The sequence below is a fragment of the Colobus angolensis genome, unplaced genomic scaffold (assembly GCF_000951035.1).
Source record: "Colobus angolensis palliatus isolate OR3802 unplaced genomic scaffold, Cang.pa_1.0 Scaffold196, whole genome shotgun sequence".
Classification (NCBI taxonomy): Eukaryota; Metazoa; Chordata; class Mammalia; order Primates; family Cercopithecidae; genus Colobus; species Colobus angolensis.
Window position 1 is genome coordinate 5,111,297 of NW_012115110.1, and position 19,460 is coordinate 5,130,756.

General features: G+C 41.5%; 1 protein-coding gene across 1 annotated transcript in view; it reads left to right on the forward strand.

Moving 5' to 3' along the window:
- ADCY2 (adenylate cyclase 2 (brain)) overlaps positions 1 to 19,460 on the forward strand; it is a 420,021-nt gene that overhangs the window by 347,305 nt on the left and 53,256 nt on the right. Inside the window, exons 16-17 of the mRNA XM_011940963.1 lie at positions 5,488 to 5,607; positions 11,436 to 11,605. Coding sequence (XP_011796353.1) covers positions 5,488 to 5,607; positions 11,436 to 11,605 — 290 coding nt within the window. The remainder of the gene's footprint in view (positions 1 to 5,487; positions 5,608 to 11,435; positions 11,606 to 19,460) is intronic.

Sequence of the window (19,460 nt, forward strand, 5' to 3'; positions counted from 1 at the left end):
CCTCCCAAAGTGCTGGGATTACAGGCTTGAGCCACCGCGCCCCGCCAATTTTTGTATTTTTAATAGAGATGGGGTTTTACCATCTTGGCCAGGCTATGGTCTCGATCTCCTGACCTCGTGATCCGCCCGTCTTGGCCTCCCAAAGTGCTGGGATTACAGGCTTGAGCCACTGCGCCCGGCCAATTTTTCTCATTTTTAAGGCTAAATAATTTTCCATTGTGTATGTGTGTGTATCAAAATTTCTTTTCTATTCTGTTCTTTTTTTTTTTCTTTCTTTCTGAGATGGAGTCTCACACTGTCACCCAGGCTGGAATGCGATGGGATGATCTCAGCTCACTGCAACCTCCACCTCCCAGGTTCAAATGATTCTCCTGCCTCAGCCCCCCGAGTAGCTGGGATTTCAGGCGCCCACCACTACGTCCAGTTAATTTTTGTATTTTTAGTAGAGACGGGGTTTCACCATGTTGGCCAGGCTGGTCTTGAACTCCTGACCTCGTGATCTGCTGCCTCGGCCTCCCAAAGTGCTGGTATTACAGGTGTGAGTCACCATGCCCAGCCCCAAATTTTTTTATCTAATCATCCATCAATAGACAGATTGTTTCCATATCTTGGGTGTTATGAATAATACTAGAATGAACTTTGTGGAAATCTTTGTTTTTTTTTCACATGTCCTAGGAAAGTGCCTTCCATTTATTAGTTATTAAATGAAAGAATGAGTGAGTGAATAGGTAAGCATACAGCCCTTTAAATAAGAAACCATTTCCTTTTGTAACATCTAGTTTGACCTTATAAACCCAGGATTTATCACATAATTCTTAAAGACGATATAAATGAGAAACAAATCTGGTTTGGAAGCTAACTCTATTTTGCATAGCATAATTAGTCATGATTGACAGTTCAGTCACTGTCTATAAATGTTTGACAAGCTGATCATTTAGAAGGAGACATTCTTTCAACAGTAGCTACGATCCTTTAGAGAGAGAACAACTGCCTTTGGTAACAGAAATATGTCTTCCAATGTTGTTTTCCTTCCTCCACAGAAGACACATTAAAAGTATGATGGATGGCCCTTGAGATTTATTTCTTTCTCAAAAATCATTAATCACACTTTTTAATACTTTTAATGTGCCTTCTGCAGATTTTCCACATACCAAGCTGTCTTCTGTAGTAGTAGAAGCAGGAAATAAGCTAAATTACCTTCTCCCACCTTTTCCTGTCTATCGATGCAGGGGGAGAAGAAATCAGAACAGCTCAGGCACTGAATTCCTCCAAGTGTGCAGAAAAATACCATTTGTATTGATACCTGGTGCCATGAATTTAGTGGTTCTTTTCCACGCAGGTGCTCCTCTTGTACTTATGTCAAAGAAAAAACATAAAACTGTAGGAAAGTTGACGTCGGATACAGAAAGGAAATAACATGACCTAGCTGTAGAGCCTCGTGTATAATGTCTTATTAATCACAGAAGAGGCAGGACTTGTCCATGGAGCTCTGCCTCTGGCCACACCTGAGGATCTGCAGATGCCCCGGGCTCCTGAACTCTGTGTGAGGCGGATGCAGTGCCCAGGGCCACATACCTCATGAGGTGGTGCTGATGCAGCACTCAGACTGTCCAAGCAGGCAGGCAGGTTAGGAGGGGGCACCTGTGCAGGGCAGTGCAAGGGAAGCGGGCTCCTGTCACTCAGGTCAGGAAGGGGACACCTGCTGAAGGATGTGAGTGAAACTCAGTCTTTACTTACATGCAGTTCAATGGTCCCAGGATTGTTTCTGCCTCTTTTTACCTAGTCCCATTTTAACCTGTCCATCCGGGAGCAGTCTCTAGTTAAAGGAGTATAGCTTTTCATATTTTTTCTCAGCATTTTTTTTTTCTGAACACGTTTTCCAGACTGAGGGAGCCCCATCCTCAAGTCGTATTTCTATTTCTTAGCTGTTGTTAACCCACTGAGACTAATCCAGGCATCGGACTCACATTTCAGCAAGAATAACAGTTCTTTGTGTTGGCGGAGGTGGGGGGCTGTGGGAGCGCATATGCTTTAAGTCACTGGAAAGAACATTTAATTTGCTCTCAGAAAACTTCATCTGTTGAAAGTCCTAGCCTCATTCATGTCCTCATGTATAGCACCTGTGATTTGTTTAAATTTTCCCTTTGAGGCAGAGGAAGAGTGTTTCATTTTCTTTCTTTGTTTTTTTCTGTTTCTAATGTATTTTTTAATTGTGTATAATATATATAACATGAGATACATTATTGAACAATTTTTACACATACAATTTAGGAACATTAAGTACATTTGCAGAGTTGTGCGACCATCACCACCATCTATCTCCAGAGTGGTTTTCATTTTCCCAAACAGCAACTCTGTCTCCATGAAACACTCACTCCCCATCCTCCCTCTCCCCAGCGCCAGGTCCCCATTGTGCTGCTTCCTATTTCTATGAATTTGCCTCTTCCAGGGACCCCGTGTGAGTGGAGTCACACAATATCTGTCCCTCTGTGTCTGGCTCCTTGCCCCTGGCATTGTGCCCTCGGGTGTTCCTTTTCTTCTGGATGCCCCAGTCCCTTTGCAGCAGGTGAGCCTCGGTTTACCCTGCGTTTTTCCAGCCAGTGGCAAGCAGCCCTTGTTAACTGCCTCTCTGTCATCGTCTGCCGTGACTCTGTACCTCAAAGGGGAGAGATGCGTTAGGAGTAACGTGTGACGGCTTGAGGCTGCCCTGACCTGCCTCTGCTGTTGACTGCGTGGATGGGCCGGTTCATCTCGAGGCTCCACGTCAATTTCCAGTCACTAATCATTATTCCCAGCCTGCATTTTAATGACCCTTACAAGAGCCAGGGTCAACGGGAACAGTGTGTTCAGAGAACTGGCTTTTTAAGTCTCATTACTCATTGGTATTGAATGCCAAAATGTCCAAGTCAGTTTTATTTCCAGTGAATTGTGTGATTTTAACGGGATATCTGAAACACTCGATGTTTACCCATGTGATACCAACACCTCAGTAAAAAGTGGAGGAAAACAATGGGTGGTCCATGTTTGTTTCATATGTAGTGTTTTTTCCGTCTTAGTCTCCAGCTGGCTGTTGAGACTCTCATATGAGCGGCTGAATGTGCTGCCATTTTATTCCTGACGTTTTGAGAATGTCATCACTTGATTCCTCACAGCATTTTGCAATTTCTTCTGAGAAATTTCCAAGAAATTTATTATAAGTAAAGAGTATATAAATCTGTGAGCCACCCAGGCAAGGAGTTAGCCATAGTTAACTAGTAGTCTAGTCAGGTAGACTTGTAATTCCAACCAAATGACAAACACAATGATGTCATCAGGCATAAAACAATACTAAAGCACCTGTTCACAGTTTAATGTGATTCGAAAAATGTAATTCTGATACGTTTTAAATTGCCTGAGAAATGTAAAATTTGCAAGTAAACTAAAAATACGCAGTGTTCCTTAGCATTTTATTTAGGAAGTTTTGTTGAGAATGATGACATCATTGTCCCAATTATGACAAAGGATGTAGAAAATTAAATCGGGTCCGGAGAAGAGCTCCCTAAATCGTTATCATGCTAAAAATATTTTCAGTGGAGAAAGTTGGGGTAGTTTTACCTGGAAGGAATGTGGGCAAGTGATTGGTAACTCTCTTGAGTGTTTGGCTACAATTAGGGAATGATATGAGTTTGTTACTTTAAAATGCAAAGAAGACAAAGGAAAGGAAGTTGAGTCAAAATTGTAGTATGATTTTAGACAGAATGAAGAGTTTCTTGAATTTACGGGGAGTTGATATTAATAACTACTAGAAAGACGTAGCAGAAGTGGATTAGGAAACGTGTAGTGATTGGAGTTGTCTCTTGTTCTTCAAGTTCAACCATCATATTTATTGGAAAACCTCCTTGCAAGACACATTTTTCACAAAGTAAACTACTCATTTATTGTATGTCAAGAATGCAACACTTCATTTTACCTAGTTTTTTGCCTATATGGTGATATAATCAAGAAGTTTTTGTTAATTATTTTAAGATCCTTGGCACTTAAGACTAGTAACCCACCAGGCTAAACAGTCTCCTTTTCTTTGCCGTTTGTTGATTTTTTTAATATTTAAATCAATTGGATTTTTGGTCTATCAGATCTAAATCTAAATCTGTACCCTTTTGGAGCCTGATGTTTGCCAAGCAATTATTCCATTCTTTTTTTTTTTCTAATCCCTGATATAATTTTTTCCAAAATATTAGCACATTTGTAGTTCATCCAGGGATGTGACAATTTTTACAAGTTCTTTCATCATACATAAAGAAATCTACTATATTTCTTTGATGCTTAAATCAGCATTTTGCCAAATTTAATCAAATGATATAATGGGCAGAAATACTATATCTCATATCTCTATAGACTATGAGAGGAATGTTCCCAAGAGTAGACTAAATAAATGTCTTCTTATCTATGGAAATAAATTAGTTTAGGTATTTGACAAGAACTATGCAGTCCAGGGAAATAACTCAATAGAAACAAACAAAAGCAACCGTAGAAACTCTAAGGAAGTTTCACTTTTTAAACCTTGCATATGTCTGGTTAACCCTATGCAGAAAACGCAAGTTGTTCAATAGGTGTATAGATGAGATTAATTTCTTTCAGTAAAAGAAATGGGCTGAAGTCATGATTCTCTGGTTTATTTCCAGAACATTCCTCTGACCCTTAGCCACATGACAGAAAAGTGGCTGATCCTTGGGTATTTAGTCTGGGTGCAGCTTCTGTAGGACAGAGAGCGAGCGAGTGAGAGAGGATGAGAGAGAGAGAGAAACAAATTTCTCCTGCCTTGCTAACAGGTTGATGCTGTCCTTCTGATGCTTATATTGGTGACTATTACATAAGAGCTAATTATTTTCTCAGCATTACCTTTCTGTTTTTTAGTTAAAATCCCCTTTCCAGCAGTCCTGAGAACATCCATCCTTTTAAATTTTTCACCCCTTACGATCTGAGTTGCCAAGCACTCACAAATAATAGATACAAATGTCGAGGCTGGTGATTGCATTTTGCCCATAAAATTAATTTTCATTCTAAACATCAAAAATTCATAGGACTGTATTGACTCATTTAATGTTTGAGCCAAGATGGCAAAGGTACTAGGGGAAAAAAACATTGTGAAGGCTCCGATTTGATGGTAGAGAGTTGAATGTATACATGGTGATACCGGCTTCAAAGGCGATATCGGTTTCAAATGTAATTCTAACCACTCCCTCTGCCCAGAGCTTTGTGTACTTTTAATTTACTGTTTGATAGAGGTGCCTCTAATTTCTTTAATGTGAATTTTGAAGTTCTGGAATTCTCTATTGAATGTATAGAACAATAAATCGTAATTACTTATTCAATAGAAATTCCCAAGTCCACATGAGCAATCCTGTTTACTGTGCATAAGGAACACAGAATTCATAAAGTTAGTACCCACCTGCTAGTTATTTCATCTAATTTGCACTAATTCATTGAAAACAAACCTTCTCTTTGCAGTTTTTCCTGAGTGACTCAGAGGAAACAATCCCTCCAACTGCCAATACAACAAACACAAGCTTTTCAGCCTCAAATAATCAGGCGGCGATTCTGCGTGCACAAAATTTATTTTTCCTCCCGGTAAGAACATTGCAATTATGACTGCATTGGTGGCTCTTCTGTATGCTAGTAGTCTGGATTAACATATATCCTTTTTAAGTTTCAGATGTGTTCTAGACTTTGCATTTCCTCTCTGGTATCAATCCCTGAGTGGTCCTGAATTTACAAATGTCAGCCTCTACTAGAAGTCTGGGCCCTTGGGGACTGGCTAAACTTACATCTGAAAAACTTACAATGTTATTGTGATGCTTTCACCGGTAATGTTTGCCTTCTTCTCTTAACCACTACAGCACTTCTAGCATATTTCCTACCATATGGCATTCAATTATAAGGCACCATGTTTCTGGGTTTCTCACTTAGAGACATTGCCAATTGCTCCAGTGAATTAATATTATCCCCCGTAAAGCTGTGATAAAACTACCCACATCTCGTTTTCTTCCCTCTTCTTTGGCAGCATACGTTGCCCAGTGATTCTGTTCCCCAGTAATTCTTGCTAACCGACTCATCTTAACCAGTATCACAAAGGACCTAGGTTGAAACTTCAAAACATATTAACACATTAGTCTTCCAAGTGGAGAGTTAAGTCAGTTATTTACTGCTTAACAACTTTGTTCTTCCATACATCGTTTGTGAAAAAAAAAGTGTTGATACTCTCCTTTTCACTTTCCGAATAATTATCTGGAAGTAGTGCAGATTATGCTTGTTTAGTTTCTGTCTCAAATAATTGGTTTTGAAAATGCTAAGTGACCTATTTTGGGGACTGAAATTGATAATTTAATATGTATGCTTTCAAAATTCCCTACCAAAATTTTTAACTCCATTAGCTATGGCAATAAAGCGGATTTATTTTCCCATTCCTCCTTCTCTGATTTTCTTCCTTGATATTTTGCTCTGTTCTTTTTTCCCTTCCCATCATTTCACTTCTTGGGAAGCTCACAGCTCCATGCACAGATAGAAGTGGCTTCTGGTGTTCTTTCCTGAAGGCTTCTGAGGCCTTGACTACGTCCTGGGCAAGATGGCCAGGGTGCAAAAGCAGTGTCCCCATGGGCTTGGGAAGAGGGGGTGGTATAGGTTCATCCCTTACCCAGGAGATCCTGCCCTTCAAATGAGGTGTTATCATAAACTCCAGTGAGGACTAGGTATTGACTTCTCTATTTAGTTATGTTAAAAGTGAAAAGCTGGAGTCATCGTGAGAGTCTGTTGAATGTAGTCTCACTGTGGGCCATTTGTGGGCCATTTCGAGCTCTCTTTTTTAGAGAAATATTTAAATTAATGGTGTGGCCTGCCTCTTCCTCCTTGATCCAATGGTGTTGGCATCCGTATGATCCACAGGCTGGATGCTGGGAAGAGAGTGCACCGACCAAGCAGTCCCCCTTTCGCATTCACGTGGCACTTTAAGTTTAAAATTTTAACATGAAGATGTTTTTTGACAGGAAAAAAAAATGTATAGCTGTAATATTTTTTTAAATCTCTCCTTCCACTATGTTTGAGCCAAACAACTCGCCACATTTGGCATCACTAAAAGAATAAGGAAATCATTATGAATTTCATTTAGGTAAATCTATATAATATCTTATTTGCAGTCAAAGAAAATTCTTAAAAACTTAAAGTGGGGAAAGGCAACATTTACTCAATCTTAAAAAGATTCTGAAAAAGCACACAATAGGTTCTCTAAAATCTAGGTGGGATTTAGTAAACGTCTACTATCTTTCCAATAATGAGGCCTTGAAGATCCTGGCCAGCGTTGCCAGGGAAGCCCCAGGTCTGCATGGACTGGCTACACAGAAACCGCATTGTGAACTCACGGGTTTAGCAGTCCCCAAGGAGCCTGGAGACATCCTGGCTTCCTCCCTAAAGGATCCCAGGGAACAGCAGAAAGGCCATTTTGTGGGTGTGTGCCACACAGGCGTCATTTCTCTCAAACCCCATGTTACGTGATGCCTGAAGTTGCCCAGCAAGCTGAGAAGCATGCCCAGTTCACTGCTGGTGCTGATATAAAGTGATATAACTCTTCTAAGTGGTAATTTCAATAATTATCAAAAAGCACAAGACAGACATACTTTTTACCCTGTAATACTAATTTTGAAAATTAATTTTAAAAATGAAAAGGTTTACCAAAAACATGTTCGTGCATGTGTTTATATAACATCAACAAAAAGAAAGCAAAAGAAAGAAAACAACCTAAAAATTTGAAAATGCAAATTTTAAAATATATTTTATTGTAACACAGGATAAGGTTATACTTAACCACCATATAAGACATTGCAAAAAAAAATTAATGACGTATAAATGCATATTCATAATAAATTATTCATTGAAAAGTATGGTTTTAAAAAATATAAAACAATATGATGTTAATTTTTTAAAATAATACTGCCAATAATAAGTAGAAAGAAAAAGACTGGAAACACATATACAAATAATGAACAGTGGCTAAAGTGGATGTTGGGGATGATCAGAGACCCTTATTTTTATATACATCCTTTTGTATATTTCCCAGTCTTTAACATCTGGCTTATTGTTTCTGTAGCAGGAAAATATAGGCCTTTTAAAATACCAAAATTAACCATAAAGGATCTTTGCCAGTGTAAGTTGTTTGTACCACAGCAGGCACTTGGTATGCATTACGTCATTTCATCCAAAAATGACCCTGGTGAAGTAGGTATTATTGGGGTTCTTGTTTTGCAGGTGAAGAAGCTAAGACCCAGATACTTTAGTGTTAATAAATTACTCCCGATAGCGGTGGCTGTTACCTTACTGTAAAATACAAGTTGGTTTCAATGATTATGTTGAAACTGGTAAACATTACTAGCAGTCAGGTTACCAGTAAGTACACTCCAGTAGAAGTCGGTTCAGAACCCTACTGCCAGAACCGCTGACCATCTGGAGCCTTCCCTGGTCGGCTAAACCGTGGAGCCAGGACAGGCTCCCAGCCTGGCGTCTTGCACTGTTCCCTCCCACACGTCCCTGGATGGCTATTCGCAGGTTCCCAACCTACCTTTTTATGCCAGATCACCTCTTGCACAGCCTCCAAGCATTCTGGAAGGCCATTTTACAGAAATGGACTAAAAGTATACTTCCCATTAACATACATATTTTAGTAGATGGTCCTGAAATGTGAAAATAAAAAATGTAAAGCCTAAGAATGAATTTTGAAATGTGGAACCTTAGCATATTTTATAGGTGTTGATACATAGTTCAAAGGTTCAAACTGTGAGAACCTTGAAAATTTTGCCCCAGATCCCCACACACCAAACAATCCACGTATACCCATTGATACATACACACCCTCTTATAAGTGGTTCCTTATTCTGTTCTCTCATTCGATTAAGTTGAACTGGTTGATAATTTTCATTATAACAGTGGTTTTCAAGCATAATTATAGAAACAGAGCTCTTTCCAAAACCAAAACTTACAAAAGACTTTAGTGTGTAGTAATAATAGCAGAATTTCCAAGCTTCTCATGGACTAGGCTGTTCTAAACTCTTTTGTTCCTCAATCTTCATGAGACTTCTCCAAGATGGGTTTTATCATCATCTTTACTTTGAGTGACTCGTGGAGGACACAGGATTGCCTTGTAAAGGTCAGCTGCTTTGGGGAATCGGATGGGACAGGATCCCTGAATAAGAGCCTTGCCCCTGCCAGTTCCTGGGGCAATTTCCCTGGTTTTAAGGAGCAGTTTTAAAACACTCAAGACTATTGATTAAAGGGCTACTAGGTTATTAATGAGGGCTTCTCAAATTCTTTGTGAAGGCCCTTTTTTCATTTTGCTTTGTTTTGTGTTTTTAATTTCTAATCTATGACAGACTAATGCTTTTGAAAAATGTAATGGTGAATTAACAGCAAAATGAACTAAAAAGGAAGCCATATGGAATGCAAGCTCATATTTCATTATATTCATCAGAAACAAGCTTACTCTGCCAAGTTTCTATCCACATTCTGTACCTGTCTTGCAGAACTCACTGCTGTACTTCCAGTGGTCTTGTTCTAAGCAACAAAGAGCATTAATGTACCTTGTATCAGACTCCTCAGACCTGCCCTAAAGTAGATACTTAGTAACTTCTCTAAGGTGACAAGGGCAGAACTCTGTAGAAATAAGGTCTCCTTTCAGAGGGCATGCTACACCTCTCTTCCCTCTCTACTGCCTGTCCACCTGTTCACAGCTCTGTTGATTCTATCATTTTACTACTTTAACCCACATGGTCTCTTCTTTTCCTTTTCCTGTTCTCTGTGGTGGGAAGCCATGAGAGGCAGAAGAGTGGAGACCTGACATCAGGCAGTTGCAGCTAAGAAACTGTGCTTACCACACTCAGTGTTCCTTAAAATGCTGCCACCTGAAATGAAGAGTGGCCTTCACATTCCCATGCAAAGAAAGACGTTAACTCTCTGAAGAGTGACCTAGTTGGTGTGTAATCCAGTGTGAGGTATTGGTCTTCCTTTTGAAGCCACAGTGCCAGGTCGAAGTCCTTACTAATGGGATTTCTACTCATTCCTGCTTGGCTGCCTTCACCCAAGTGTGCCTCTTACAAAGAGAAAACCTGCCATATGATCACTGCAAGCTGGTATTTCCAACTTTCCTTTCTTCCACAGGAACAGGACTGTTGAGTTAATATCAGTAGCCTTCCACATAGCTTAATGTAGATGGCTTTAGCTGGGGAAATCAAAGGCAGAGCTCCAATGACAAAAGTAAGCAGCTCTTACCTGGCTTACTCAATATGATGAAATTAAAATCGAGTAATTTAAAAGCTGGGCTATTTTAAAAGGCAAGGTTTAAAAAAGTCAATAAGATCTATGTGTTATTAAAAGTCTTATTTTTTTTTTTTTTGAGTGTTGTCTCTGTTCTAGGCATGCTGAGATAGTAACACAAACCTTGCTCACAGAAACCCCATGATGTAGCAAATAAAGCCTTTCTGAAGATGGCACCTGTTTCCCTGCAGCGAGTCCCTCCTGGCGTGCAGGACTCTGGGCTCTGTGCATTACTCTTTTATCTCTGTTGTTTTCAATGACCTACAAGGAGAATATGATTACCCTCATTTTACAGTGTCATGCAGACACTGTGATACAAGCAAGTTAGGTCACTGGCTGCAGATAAGTGAGCTAATGAGCTAGTGAAGAGTTGAATTCAGAGCTATCCAAAGCCTATCTGAACGGTGCCTGCAGTGGTAAATGGTGAGGAAATGGTTCACCTGGGGCAGGCCTGCCTGCAGCTTGCTCTGCCCTAAGATGGACGATACCAGCTCGCTGGCTCCCACTCATTCTTCCACTTTCTTCTGGTGCCTGTGGAACCCCCGGGGGATTCATGACTCCCCCTGGTCAAGGCTTTTGATTTAAATCCTTCTGTTTTAAATAGGCCCCTCTGACACACAATTTCTCTTTTCATAAAATGTCTGGGCTTCTTATGCTTTTAACAGTTGTCTATAATGATTTCTATTATCTTAATGAGTTAAAGAATTGAAAGGCCAAAAAAGATTCTACAGACTTTAACTTACATTTAAGGAATGTATAGGAGGCCACAATGTTTTCATTTTCAAGAAATAAATAACATTGGCTTATGATGATGTGTCTTCCTTTTGGTTTTTTTTTACAATTTTATTCCTAAAAAGTGGCAGTATACATACTTATTTTTATTTATCATGGAAGGTTGGGTCAAAAGCTTTGGATGATTTTTTTTTTCTGCATTTAATGTATCCAGGCATTTACCCCGGATGAAAGATAAGAAACAGGCCTCTGTTTTCAAAGCCGGCTTATATATTGACCAAATGAGATTGGCAGTGGCCCCTGATTGCAATTGTTTCAGCATTTCTTAGAAGAGATCCTAAGGATTTGTCTGTTGTCCTTCCCTGTTTCAGTACTTTATCTACAGCTGTATTCTGGGACTGATATCCTGTTCCGTGTTCCTGCGGGTGAACTACGAGCTGAAGATGTTGATCATGATGGTGGCGTTGGTGGGTTACAACACCATCCTGCTCCACACCCACGCCCACGTCCTGGGCGACTACAGCCAGGTCTTGTTTGAGAGGTGAGCTGCTGTCTCTTCCTTCTCTTACTTTAGTTCTTTCCTAGCATGTGGATAGCGTTGAGTGTGTATTGAGTAAATGCAAGTTAGCAATGTCATTGTCATTGATGAATCATTCTGAGAAAACTTCTTTGAAGTGATGCCTCAGAAAGATGATATGTGTTTTTGTTGTAGATTACATCTGATTATGTATTCTCAAACACACATAGAAGATGTGAAGTGGTTTCGAGAGAGGACCTGTGTTATCACCTGTACTATGTTGATAAAAGTAATCTAAGATTGTCCACCTCAGCACTATTGATATTTTGGACTAAAGAATTCTCTGTGGGGGGAGTTGTCCTGTGCGTAGTAAGTAGGGTGTTTAGTGACATCTCTGGCCTCTACCCACTGAATGCCAGTCACAATCTCCAATGCCCCAAGTCATGACAACTGGAAATGTCTCTAGAAATTGCCAAGTGTCCTCAGGAAGGCGAAAAGGCCCTCAGTTCAAAGCAAGATATTGAAAAATAAGTAGCTGTATTCACAATTTACAGTGTTATATTTCTCACTAGAGATTTTCTAAAATACTGTTGTGGGGAAGAGGAACTATCAATCCTGAAAATTCTTTGTTCTATGGAGAAATTGACTTCCAAGAAAATATGTGATTGCTTTAGGCCTTTCAACGGTAAGGCTAGATGCAGCAAGAATGATTCTACCAGGTGCACTCACTCAGGTTTCTAACCTGTTTCCTGTTACCGAATTACTTCCGTATATGAATATATATGGAAGCTTATAATGAACATTTGTTTGAAAAACATTGTTTTAATCGTTATGATACTCTCCACATCACATCTCAAAACAAAACATTTTATAACAAGCGTTAGGTTTATTTCTGAACCCACCAGAAGGACTTTGCACTGTCCTCCATCCTATTTCTATATTTATTTTAAAATAATATAAATGCCTTAAATATTTGCACTGATTTATTACTCCAGAAAGTTGTTTTGTGTTGATAGTACATGGCCACCTATTTCTCCACTGGAGACCTGGTGTTAGGAATGGCAGTCATCACACTGTGTAGACACTTCTTAGCAATAAGAACCTTTGCAGAAGATGCAACCCATTCTTTTCACCTAATTTAATTTTTGTCATCCTCCACACAATGAAACTCTACTATCTTCAATCGAGCTTAAGGCAGTGGAGTTGCAAAAATGCATAATTATATTTATGATTCCTTAGCCAAAATGAGAATGGAAGTTAATTTTCCAATAAATTCTCAAAATTGCCAACTAAACATGCTTTACTATTGCTCTGCTGTATCCAGAAAGCCTGTGTTGTATTCCTAAATAAATGTAGCATTATTGATTTTCATACGCAGCTGATAACCCTACTAAGTTTCCCTTTATTAAATTTAAATCACCTGAATATTTTACACATCCGAAGCAAAAGAAGAAATCAGATTACCAAGCTCCTGGTGTGGAGAGAATTGCTTCTGGGGACCTCAGTGAAGTGCTTGAGGAAACAGGCAATCTCTGAGTAGAACCTCCGCAGCAGGAGAGTAGTTATCAGGTTGAAGAAAAGGAGTTTTACCTTTAGATCACATTCACTGTATTAAAGCTCTTTTGTGCTTGCAGCTCGGTTTGTCTTTGCAATGACCTTGAAGCTAGGGAGACTGACTTGAGAAACTTCGGCGACTTGCCTTCACTTCCATCAGTAAAGCTAGCACTCTTCTTGGGAGCATGCGCCTGTCTCTCACTTCCTGTTTTTTAAAAAACTTTGTGGTTACATAACAGGTGTACATATTTATGAGGTACATGAGATGTTTTCATACATCTTGCAATGTGAAATAATCGCATCATGGAGAATAAGATATCCATCCCCTCAAGCATTTATCCTTTGTGTTTCAAATAATCCAGTTACACTTTTTACTTATTTATTTATCTGAGGCAGAATTTTGCTCTGTCGCTCAGACTGGAGTGCAGTGGCACAATCTCGGCTCACTGCAACCTCTGCCTCCTGGGTTCAAGCCATTATCCTGCCTTAGCCTCTCTAGTAGCTGGGATTACAGGTGCCTGCCACCATGCCCGGCTACTTTTTTACATATATATTTTTTTAGTAGAGACAGGGTTTCATCATGTTGGCCAGGCTAGTTTCAAACTCCTGGCCTCAAGTGATCTACCCACCTCAGCCTCCCAAAGTGTTGGGATCACAGGCATGAGCCACCGCACCCGGCCTTGGTTATTTTCAAATGTACAATTAAGTTATTGTTGACTGTAGTCGCCTTGTTGTGCTATGAAATAGTAGGTCTTACTCATTATTTTTTCCCGCTTCCTAATTTTGATCAGAAGTTCTGGCACTTCTTGAACTGATCCCTGAACAGGCTGCACAATATTCTCAGAAGCATGTTCTATGGAAAGATGAGTCTTACTGATGTAATAGCAGAAAAGCATAATACCTCAAAATCAATGAATATTCTATGATGTGCACTTAAAACTAACTCCCACTCTTAAAGTGGGAGTTTAGAAGCCCCCCAATTTCTCCAGCCTCATTGCCTGTTTTACATAACCCTGTGACTTGTGCCAGAGGTAAAACCAACCAATGTCAATGTTTTCCTTCTCTTTTCTGAGATCCAAGAACTTTTCCCCATCAAATAATTGACATCAGTTTTCTCATCCTTTGCCTTGCTTATTGATGCTGACACACACTTCCCAATATGAAAGTGAGATCCTTTAAAAAAAAAAAACAAAACTCTGTAGTATGGTGCCTTGAGAGTGAACAACACTTAATCCCAAAGCCACAGGTGTCCCTGAAGGCGGGAGCTGGCTCACAGGATGACCAGGCAGCACCATCTTTTCTGATTGAGTCCGTCTGTGCCATTGAAGGCACAGCATTCGGTCCCATCCCTTTGGTGACCTGTCTCTGGGCACCACATTCTTGCCTTCTCTCTGCTGCTCTGGTCTTCTTTCTGGGACCCTTGCTTGACTATGGCAAGTCAGTGTCCTTGCTGTCCACCAAGGCCCCTAGACCTGCTCCTCATTGGCCTTGAGTGCTGCAATGACACTGTGATGGTTCATGTTAGGTGTCAACTTGATTGGATTGAAGGATGCCTAGATGGCTGATAAAGTATTGTTTCTGGGTGTGTGTGCAAGGGTGTTGCCAGAGGAGACTGACATTTGAGTTGGTGGACTGGGAGAGGAAGACCCACCCTCAGTGTGGTGGGTACCACCCAATCGGCTGCCAGCACAGCCAGAACAAAGCAGGCGAAAGAAGGTGGGATAAGCTGGCTTGCTGGGTCTTCTGATTTCCATCTTTCTCCTGTGCTAGATGCTTCGTGCCCTTGAACATCAAACTCCAGGTTCTTTGGCTTTTGGACTCTGGGACTTGTACAGCAGCATCTCCAGGGTTCTCAGTACAGAAGGCTGCACTGTTGGTTTCCCTGGTTTTGAGGCTTTGGGACTTGGACTGAGCCTCTCCCAGGATCTCTCTTTCTCTGCTTTGCAGATGGCCTGTCATGGGGCTTTACCTTGCAATCCGGTGAGCCAATTCTCGGGAATAAACTCCCTTCTATATATACATACATCCTATTGGTTCTATCCCTCTGGAAAACCCCGACTAATACATAGACCTCCCTCAAGCTTCTGGCTTTCACCCCTCAGTGTGCCGGAGGACCAAGCAGCTCCTCTGCCTGTTTCACCCAGGAAAGGTGGAAGGTACCCATCCTGGGTGAAGGGGACATGGCTTCTGTTGCCTGTTAGCCCCTTTTCTGATATACACGTATGGGCTGAGGACTTTAACACACTCTCCTGAATCATGCAGAAGAGAAGATCTGAACCAAATACCATGGTTTATAACAGTGCCTTGCCTCTAGTACTCAACAAAAATCTGTTGAATGAATGAACAAAAGCAGGTCGTGCTCTCGAACAATGGGAAGAGCCTGACACCGGCTTCCTGAAATCTCTCGCCTCACCTGCTTCCCTGAAGACAGAGTATATCTCCGGATCACTGAGGATGTGTCTTTTAGTATCCACTTCAGGTTGTGTTTATATCTTTATATTTCAAAGGAAAGTTCAGGGAGGGCATCTCTGTTTAAAGGCAGTGCCGGCCATCTTCCTCTACACTTTGTCCTGCATGTGACTTCATCGTGGCTCCTGTGGCAGGGCCTTTTCAGAACCAACTTGACATTGCTTGCGGACGGGCCAACAAGATGTTACAAACCAATGGAGTTGGCAGAGGAAAAAGGAGAGGGATGCGCTAGAAAAACTTCGTATCGATGAATAATTAAGAAAATGGTATCTAAGACATTCTTACACATTCAAGAGTGTGACGAGTAGACTTTTCAGGGGGAAAGAAAGACCACTCAGAGAGAGTGTGCCATTGAAAATCCATTAGGAAGGAGGCCAGGAGTGTCCCTGTATTTAACGTGACCTGCTGGGGCGTGATTCAGAGAAGTCGCCTCCTGCTGAAGGTAGCCCAGGAGGGTCTCAGATGCTTTCTGTTCTTTGGTGTTCATAGCAGTCCTCAGTACTGTCTGTGAATGGATCAATAATGGTTGTGGTTCCTATCTGTGACACTGTCTCCCAAAGCCCTTAGCCAGAGCTGTTGAGACACCAGCTGCTCTTCAAGGTGATAGTGATATTAATAACAATGGATGTTGCTGGAAGCTGTTTTTGTCTCGAAGACACTCATCCTTCCCATGACAAAGGCTTGCTACTGAGTCTGTAAGAAGTTATCGGATTTTTCCTGAGTTGTTTTTTTTCTTGCTGAACTGAAAAGTCTCAAGGGATCAGTGTTATTTCGCTTGGACCAAGCCATTATATTAACTCACCCGGTGGCTAGAAATGTACCTTTAATTCTAGAGACACATGGGACATAGAGAGCTTGAACAGAGCAGCTAACTAACAAGGATCCCCAAAGACCAATTAGTTCTGTGCTGCAACTTTAGCCCAGTGAAATAAATACTTTCTGGAAAGCACATAAATACGGAGTTTAAGCAGCAGTGATAGACAGTGCTTAGCCTTATCCAGAAGCTGTAGATGGCAACTGACTGAAATGTCTGCAAAAGTTTACCTTCCCAGCCTTCCTATCAGGAAGAGCACTGGGGATGCCCGGACTTGCACCTGTCATTGAGATGCATGAACTAAGCACCTTCCTTGTGGCATTTTTCTGCTTTCCCTGATTTTCCAGTGTCTAGGAAGTCCCAATGGCTGGAATTTGGGATATTGTGATGTATTTTGACAATGTCCTACTGAGGGATTGATTGATGATGAACTGAGGGAAAGTCTTTGGGAAGAACAAGAAAACCCATCCCTCACAGAAAAGGTCAGAAAGAGCTGCAGACCTCGCTCTGGGGCAGATGGTCTGTGGATATTCCCAAGCACCTGAAATTGTTTTCATGTCTTTTCTTTAAAAGAAGGATATATTACAAATTTGCATTCCAAGCCATAATATGGTTAATATTGAAAAGATTTTCGACTCCTTTCAGATTTACCATCTCAGCTTTCCCCACTCTGCCTGTGTCCTGCACCCTGTGCGATTTCGGAAAGCGAGGAGCACAGCATGCTTTTCTGTGCCTGATACCCACTCTCGGGCCAGCAGGGAGGGGAGCCATCCCAGCGGCACCACTTTAACAACAAAGCAAGTTGTCCTAGGGTTATGCAGGGTCTAACAAGCTTCTTTCCCTTCTATAAGGAGCAACCATTAGTGAACTACTTCTCTCTCTGACCAAAAACAGAAAATGTCCTGCGGTTTGGACTCATCTGCAGGAAGAAACTCGATATTTAGGCTCTTTTGTTTTGTTCTATTTGATTTTAGAATGGGGGGAGGGATTCACAGGGCCTGTGGCATAGACTCCATAGAATGGGCGATGCTTCTCATCATCAGTTCTTCCATGTGATGCTAAAGCCACGGCCAGCCCGACCACATCAGATCGCGCTGAGGCAGCAGTGGCTTCCGACTTAAAATCACTCTTCTCCACAAAAGGAAACCACAACTGCATGAATCAGGACACATGATTGTCTCCACAGCAAAGGGCCAGCACTCCCAGTCCAACCCCCCTAACACACACTTCTGTCATCTCTTCTGACCTGCCACTGCCTCCGGAGCTCTTTTCTAAGCAGGAGCCTATTCCTTACTCTGTGGTTCTGCTGCAGCACCGCCATGTCTGGCTTGGCATTTATGGCCACTGTGGAAAAGCGGGAACCTTTGAGCCATCTGTCCCTGGAGACTGTTGGGCCATCTTCACTGCAAGTTCACGTGGCATTCTGGTGTATCTGTGTCCAACCCAGGGAGGGGAGAATGCCCAGAAACCCCTTAGGGAAGATGAGCCATTTCCAAGCCAACACACTTGTTTGTCCACTCACTTACTCATTTTCACAACGCACTTGTATGGAATGCCCTTGATACAGAGCGTGGGAACCCTGGCTGAGCCTTTGACCACTTGTTTGTCCACTCACTTACTCATTTTCACAACGCACTTGTATGGAATGCCCTTGATACAGAGCGTGGGAACCCTGGCTGAGCCTTTGACCACTTGTTTGTCCACTCACTTACTCATTTTCACAACGCACTTGTATGGAATGCCCTTGATACAGAGCGTGGGAACCCTGGCTGAGCCTTTGACCTCACACTTTACCAGCCTGCCACGGGCCAGGAGGAAGGTACTGCCTCACTGACTCAAGCTTGGGAGAAGAGTCCAAAGAGGAAACCCACAGGATCTGCAAGGAACACAGCAGGAGAGGGCACCATGAAAGTAGACCAAGGGTGTCTCAGCAATTCCCTGCTGCTTCTCAAGCCAGAGTTGGTTGAAGATTTTCTGACAAGGCATGGGACTGACTTATTTCACCTTATGCATCTTAACCTCAGATTAGTTTTCTGGGGTGTTTTGCCTTGTTTTACGCGGGACAATGTTGTCTTCTGGCTCTGTGATTGAGGTCCCAGTCCCTTGCTGAGTGAGGCTCAGTGAGCAGACTCGTGCTTGTGGCATTATCATTTCGGACAAGACATTTGCTTTCGGCCTCATTTGACATTGATGATTCCTGAGAATTTGGGGGTCATTTGTGGACAAAGCCAGGTATTTTCTAACGTAATGGTTTAACCAGAGGCATGAAAAAAAAGACAAAAGCTAGATTAGCTGAAGACCATGAGGATATTGTATGGGTGAAGGGGAAGGAAGTCATTGTCTCCTTGTTAGTCTGGTCTTTATGAGTCATGGCCCTCAGTGATCAGTGAACCGATTTTTTTATTTATCCCAGTTAGTGACCTGAGAAGATATGACTTTACCTCAGCTAGCCGCTGTTAACAACACAACAGAAATTAGGCTCCTTCGGGTACTTTTATTCTTAAAAATATTCACCCACAGAAATGTAAAGTTTTTGAAGGTAAGATAATGTTTGTGTCTACGTGCCTGGACTGCTTTCCCTCCTAAGAATCATGAAAATGTCCTTTTTTACTCCATCTGAAGTGTTTGCCTTCAAGCTAGAGGCTGGTTCACTGAGCAATTCCTCCATCTCCCTCACCCAGTATATTGGGGTGTGTTGTTCTTTCGTACTCCTGAAACTTGACAAGCAAAGTGATTACTCCATTAACAACCTCAGGCGGAGGGCCAACTGCAGATGCCTGTGTGGCATGTGAGCATCTGAGTCCCCAGTGTCTGGTTTTTAGATATGAAAGGAAGTGTGTTCTATCACATTTTGGCTACCATTGTCGTTGTGTTGGAAATCATAGAGTTACAAACTTTCTCAGTTATATTAGCTGTATCTTCCCTATTTCATAACTCAGTGATGGCACCACCCTAACACATGAGAGTCCAAAGTAGATTTCATCCTTAAAACATAAAGGAGAGAGGAAGAAACAGGGAGGGGAGAGAGAGAGAGCGAGTTGG